General features: G+C 49.3%; 1 protein-coding gene across 2 annotated transcripts; it reads left to right on the forward strand.

Annotated features, from left to right (window-relative positions):
* Window positions 1-1,069: 1,069 nt before the first annotated feature.
* ZCCHC9 (zinc finger CCHC-type containing 9) lies at window positions 1,070-6,275 on the forward strand. 2 transcript variants are annotated; one of them, XM_066338439.1, is made up of 5 exons: window positions 1,070-1,358; window positions 2,592-2,742; window positions 2,957-3,049; window positions 3,937-4,005; window positions 5,304-6,275. In XM_066338439.1, the coding sequence occupies exons 1-5, from the start codon at window positions 1,092-1,094 to the stop codon at window positions 5,567-5,569; spliced, it is 846 nt and encodes a 281-aa protein (XP_066194536.1). In that variant the 5' UTR covers window positions 1,070-1,091; the 3' UTR covers window positions 5,570-6,275. The 2 variants fall into 2 exon arrangements, with proteins under 2 accessions (XP_066194536.1, XP_066194537.1); XM_066338440.1 differs by having other exon boundaries at window positions 5,299-5,642.
* The last annotated feature ends 60 nt before the right edge of the window (window positions 6,276-6,335 follow it).

Consider the following 6,335-nt stretch of genomic DNA (forward strand, 5'->3'; position numbering starts at 1 on the left):
TTTGTTTTTGTTTTGTTTTGTTTTCCTGGCTTTTAAACGTCGTTCATCAGATATTTTATCTGCAGTCAGCGGTGTTCTTAAATGCGCGCTTGTCCCGCCTGGCGGTGCAGTTTAAAACGCTCTTCGCGCACACCTCCCTCTAGTGGTCTCAAAACCCCGGAATATCGGCAAAATCCGCGAATTCCTCTAGGGAGACTCAAGTGTTATGGATAACTACTAGAGAAAGTGTAACATTCTTTATATATTTTATGTAGTGTATGTATGATGCAAATACCTTCATAACATCAACCAGGCAGCATCATGGGGATCTAGTGAAATGCTCAGAACACAAGATGCAGCAGCCTGACTGGGGGGCGAAGGGCTCATCGTCTCATAAACATGAACTGAAGCTGCTGAGCGGCCTCCTCCGAGAACACAGCCTCGGGGATTCACCCGGTCACCCCTCACTGTCCTCAGCTCAGAGCCCACTGCAGAGCTGCCCCAGCCCTGGGCCCAGCACAGCAAGGAGCTGGAGCTGCTGGAGCCAGGCCAGAGGAGGCTCCGGGATGAGCAGAGGGATGGAGCAGCTCTGCTGGGAGGAAAGGCTGGCACAGCTGCCATTGTTCAGCCTGGACAGGAGCAGCTTTGGGGTGACCTCACTGTGGCCTCGCAGCGCCTGAAGGAGCTGCAGGAAAGATGGAGAGAGACAATTGACAAGGGCTGGAGGGACAGGACACAGGGAACAGGACACTGGCTTCCCAGTGCCAGAGGGCAGGGATGGATGGGATATTGGGAAGGAATTGTTCCCTGGGAGGGCGGGGAGGCCCTGGCACAGGGTGCCCAGAGAAGCTGTGGCTGCCCCTGGATCCCTGGCAGTGTCCAAGGCCGGGCCGGAGCAGCCTGGGACAATGGAAGGTGTCGCTGCCATTGACAGGGGTGTCACCGTCCCCACAGGCCGCTCAGGAACATCCTCCCCGAGTCCCGCCCCTCCCGCAGTCCCGCCCCCGACACCTCCCGTCCTGCCGGCCCTGGCTCCCGCTCCTCCTCTTCCTCCTCCTCTTCCCGGCCGTCATCACGGCGCGCTGTGCCGGGCGCTTGGCCGTGCCGGGGCCATGACCCGCTGGGCCCGGCGGAGCGCCGCGCCCGGGGCCCGGGCTCTGGCCGCCACCCCCTGGGAGCAGCTGGCGCCCGGCGGAGAGCCCGAGCCGCCGCGGGCAGCCAGGGGGAAGAGGAGGAAGAAGGAGTACGAGAACCAGGACGTGAACGGGTTCGCGGCGCACCGCGGGGAGCAGCAGCAGCAGGAGGAGGAGTTGCGGAGGAAGGACAGGCGGCGGGAGAGCAGGAGGCTCAGGAGGCAGGAGAGGAAGAAGAACGCCATGGTGAGTCCTGCCCTGCAACCACGGGAAGAAAATAGAGAGGCTCTCCTTTTTTACTCACACCGCTCGGGTTTGGGGAGAGTGTCAGCGCCCTTGAAGGGCTCGCGTGAACAATGTGCACAATTGCACTCTTTGTAGTAAAATGTGATGGGTTAAGGCTCGAGGGATGCCGGTGACGGCATCTCACTGCGAAAGTGCGTCCAAAGCAATTTAATCGGAGCAATACACAGACTAGCTTTAATTCCTGGGAAAGCTCACACAGAGCACAGTCTTCACCTAGTGTGGTCCTATGGGGAGGAGACAATGGCTTCAGCTGATCCCACAGGTTATGATGGAGTCTTTCCAAATTTCTCCTCTTTTGTAACTCATTTTTATACTGTTTTATTTGCATTTAAGTGGAGATTCAGAGATTTATGGGTGGTTGTGCCTTGGGAACGGGTCACTCAGGGCAGTACCTGAGGTAACCCTGAGGCGGTATGTGGTCCGTCCAAAGAGAGGGATTTCACCACAGCTGCTGATCCAGCATTCTCCCTCATCTCCCTCCCTCGGCTTTCAGCTGCTGTGTGGCTGATCGGCTGCAAGGTTCCACCAGGTTCCTTTCTCTGCAAGGATTTTGGCAGAGCCTCTCTGCTCCACCCTCCTGTTATTCCAGCCCGGATTGTGATGTGTGTGAGGGGGTCCCATCCAGGGAGTAGCCACTGAATTTTCCCCTGGAATTTCTCCTGTTAACCCCCAGTCACGTTCCCACAGCGCTGTTAAAAGAGAGCCCCGTGTGGGAGGCACAGGTCTCTCTCCCTGTGGTGGTGCTGCTGTGGGGCTCGGCAGGAGCTCAGCCCTCCCTTGCCGCAGGCACAGTGTGTTTCAGATGAAAGACATGAAGTTTGGAACAAATGATGGTTTTTAGCTCTAGCTGTAGCCTTTAGCATGGTTCTTCTGGCTCAGCATTGTTCCCCCTGCCCCTTTGAGAAGTCCTCAGCCCCTCTTGGTTCCTGGGTGAAACTAACCCAGGTGATTTTTGTGTGATTCATCAAACAGTGTGTTGCTGGTTAAAGGAGAAAAGTGCCCATAATAACATGGTTTGATGGCACAGAGCACAGTTTGATGGCAGAGCACAAAAACTCTTCCTGGCTGCTTTTTTCTTGGGACAAAATTGTGTTTACTCTTTAGGCCCTGTGAAGCTGGGATTTCCAGGTTTTGAGTGCCACTCAGAGAATCACTGGATTTTCCTCTTCCAAGGTGTGTTTCCACTGCAGAGAACCTGGCCATGGTGTGGCTGACTGTCCTGCAGTGCTGGAGAGCCAAGACATGGGGACGGGGATCTGCTACCGCTGTGGATCCACGGAGCACGACCTCAGCAAATGCAGAGCCAAGGTGGATCCAGCTGCTGGTGGGTCTCAGGAATTTGTGCTGTTGCGAAGTGCCTGGTTCTAAATGGTCTGACTGCTGACCCTGAAGTTTTGCGTGTTAGAAATTTAACTTTTGTAGTATGATAATGAGGAGCCTGACAGGAATTTATAGCGTGAAGTGATTAAAATATTGTCATTACACTGTGTTGGGTCTGTGGATTTGGTGTGGACCATAAACCTTGTGGGATTTTGCAGGGCCATTTCCCTATGCAAAATGTTTCATCTGTGGTGAGATGGGACATCTGTCAAGGTCATGTCCGGATAATCCCAAGGGGTTGTATGCCGAAGGTGAGTGTACTGATTCACTAAATTTTGTAAAATTAAACTTCAGTGTCCTCCTTACCTGATACAGAAAAAAGTAACACTGCATGTGAATGGGAATGTGGCTAAAAGGAATTCCTGTGTATCTTTCAGTAAAAGCAGAGTAGTTCCGGGGAATTAATTGTCAAATAATTACCTAGGGATTTCTGTTTTAAATGTAGGTTTAGTATTATATGACAAGATGAGGTGCAAAGCGTGAGACTTTGCTTGTGCCTCAGTATAAGGAAATGCATAAAGGAACAAAATGCTGTGTGAATGTAGGCAGCATGTATATACACGCACCCAAGTAGGTTGTAAGAACATTCTCACACAGTGGCTTAAGAGGTGGCAAAACACAGGCTCTCACTCAAGGGATAGTATCTTCAGTCTGAGTAACTTTATTGAGAAATGGGGTCTAACTTTAAAGGCTTTACTTCTCCATTGGCTCCAGTTCTGTCTCCTGGTGTTTCCCAGGAGAAATGTGGGGTCTTGGCAAACTCAAGATAGGGATCTTGCAGCCCCAGTTAAAGTGGAACAAAAATCACCTTGCTTTCAAGTGTTTGTATTGTGGAATTGTGTATTGTGTAAAATTTCACATATCAGTACTTGCAGTTGGATTACTTGCCTCTCAGGAGCCTCTGTCAATTTTAAAGTTTATTTGAGTATGGATTTCAGCAGAATTCAGCCTGTGTCTTAAAAAGAGAGCTTCCAGCAAATCAGAGGTACCCAGTAAGCAGTGGCTGGAATGTGTGGTGCTCTGCAGAACAGTGTGATCCCAAACAGCTCTATCCCTCACAGACACAGAAAGAGTGTTTTGTTGGGTGTTTTGTGGTGTTTTTTCCTCTCAGATGAGTAACAACTTTCTGTGTGAACAGGTGGGGGCTGCAAACTTTGTGGCTCTGTGGAACACTTCAAAAAAGACTGCCCGGAGAAGCAGAATGCAGGTGAGCTGCAGGGGGTGTGGGGTGGGTGTGGGTGAGCTACTGCTCTGTATGGCTGTGGTCAGGGAAAAGGCTTTGGGAAGAGAGCTTGGAAGCATCAGAGGTGCCCTTCTGTTGGGACACTCAGGGAGGGTGTGGAGGAGTTATTAAGTTGCCATGCAAAACTGAGATCATTGGTTTTTTTAAAAAGAAAGTTCATCTTGTGTGTATCTGAAGGCCATGTGAAATAATCTGTGTTTTTTTGGCCAGTATTTGTGCTGCTGTTCACAGTTTGGCAGCTGTACAGCAGAACTGGCTGCTGCTTTTTGCAGATTTCAGTGTGAAGTGGTGGAGCTGAACCCAGTGCTGAGTGCAGGGTGGTGTGTGCAGGCAGGTGTGTCAGGCACCCAGGACAGGAACAAAGAAGATCTGTCCAGCTGGAACTAATGAACTGCTTTCTTACCTGTTCTTCAGCTTTCCATGTGTGTGTGGGAAATTAGATAGCCCAAACCCCCACTGCACTACTGGAGTCAAAGTATCAAACAAGGTTTGAAGAATAATCCCCTTACTGGAGTGGTGACACACCTGTGCATTCTTTTGCTTAATTTCTGTGACAGTTAATGTGCCACTTCATAATAAACCAACTTGGTGAAGTTTATATAAGAAATATTTATGGCATTTTCTATATCTGATCCTATATTTTATGGTATATTTAGGTCTGACACCATATGTAGGATTCTAGGTGTGGGCTGCTTTGCCAGTTTAGAATGGGTCACACTCAGTCGGAATTGGTATGACAGAGGTTTACGATACCAAAAGACTCAAATTTGCCCAAACTCATCTGCAGGTAGCAAGGCTGTTGCCCACTTAGGTGACTGATGTTTTAGAAGCTTGTAACTAGACTTTTTTCTACCTTTTTCTGGTAAGTTTAACATCCATAATGAGGACTGTAAATGCTGTTTATTTTCTCAAGTGACTTCTTTCAAAACTAGCACTGCTGGTTGAAAACAGTCGAGTTACTTGGAACTGTGACACCATTGGCAAGAATTGTGATATTCTTTGAGATGAAGTCTGCCCTGTGCAGAGCATGTTGAGGTACAGGAAGGCAGGTGAGAGCTGTCAAAGGAGTTCAGGCACTACAGTTTGCAGTTTTCTCAGGCAGATTGGCCCAGCCTTTGTGCCCAGAGGCTGGTGTGGGTACCCGTGGCATTCCCCATGTGCAGTGCTGCGTGCTGGGTGTGCTGCCCTGCTGGGGCAGACCCCAGGCTGTGCAGGTGGCAGAGCTGGCCCTGGCACTGCTGTGTTGTGTCCCTGCAGAGCAGATGACAGTCGGGCGCTGGACCCCCGGCCTGAGCGCGGACCACGAGGACGTCACGGCCGCGCCGGCGCTGCAGAAAGCTCAGCCCAAGCGACCCAAAGTTGTCACTTTCTGAAGGTCTCCTGGCTCTCACAGTTCTGCACTGCCGCACTCCAGAGTGGTGATGACAGAGTGGATCCAGAAAATCAAGAAGGCCGTGGAGGAATTAGTTTTTTTTTGTCTCCTCTCATTTTCTCAGTTTGCCTCCCAAAGTTGCCTGGCTCACTGTAAAGCTGGAAACAACAGGAACACAGCAAGTGGCTATTAAAGGAATTGTGAGTGTTTTTTAAAGGTTCTTGTTGGATTACGGTTTGGTTTTGCCTTTTCCTTTCAGGAATAATGAACTTATTCCTCCATATGTTCCAGCTTGAGCAGTCTTGTGGTGAAGTTACAGATCAGCCCTGTGGGCTGCCGAGCTTGGGGTGCAATTCCTGGTGGTTGTAGTTATTCTTACCAGCCATCTATCTCATTGGTCATGCACATTGGGTCATTTTAATGTGTTCACTAACAGACTCAAGCCCTTCTTCTGAAGCCTGTCGTGAAACACAATCCTAAAGAACTGGAGAGAAAGTGAGAAGCTTTCTTAGTTTATTTCTTTTTCAAAGGAAATGCTCAAAAATCTGCAGTAAGATTTCCATGCCTTGGTAAGCTGGGAGTAAACTTTTCTTTGTACTGCACCTGTCTGCTTCATGACAGACTTCCTATTTTTAAATGGAGACTGCAGCCTTAGAAAAACTGGTGGATATTAAAAAGGAAGATTAGGAAACCAACTCCAGAGTTCGTGCAACCACCAGTGTTATGGGAGAAGTGCACCCCGAGCTCCCCTCACATGCTTTTCTTGCAGCAAAAAAAAAAAAAAAAATACAAGGAATGAAATTGTGTGGAGATATTTTATATTTGTACAGGTAATTATTTTTAATAAAATGCTGCTAAAGAATACAGTGGTAGGTGTCATATTTTAGGTTTCTTAGTGCTACTGTGGAGACTGAGATAGGGG

This window comes from Sylvia atricapilla, chromosome Z (genome assembly GCF_009819655.1).
Source record: "Sylvia atricapilla isolate bSylAtr1 chromosome Z, bSylAtr1.pri, whole genome shotgun sequence".
Classification (NCBI taxonomy): domain Eukaryota; kingdom Metazoa; phylum Chordata; class Aves; order Passeriformes; family Sylviidae; genus Sylvia; species Sylvia atricapilla.

Coding starts and splice junctions, on each gene's coding strand:
- ZCCHC9 (XM_066338439.1), top strand. CDS start 1,092: ATGACCCGCTGGGCCCGGCGGAGCGCCGCGCCCGGGGCCCGGGCTCTG. Junction 3,050..3,936: donor CAAGGGGTTGTATGCCGAAG/GTGAGTGTACTG, acceptor CTGTGTGAACAG/GTGGGGGCTGCAAACTTTGT. Junction 4,006..5,303: donor CCCGGAGAAGCAGAATGCAG/GTGAGCTGCAGG, acceptor CCTGCAGAGCAG/ATGACAGTCGGGCGCTGGAC.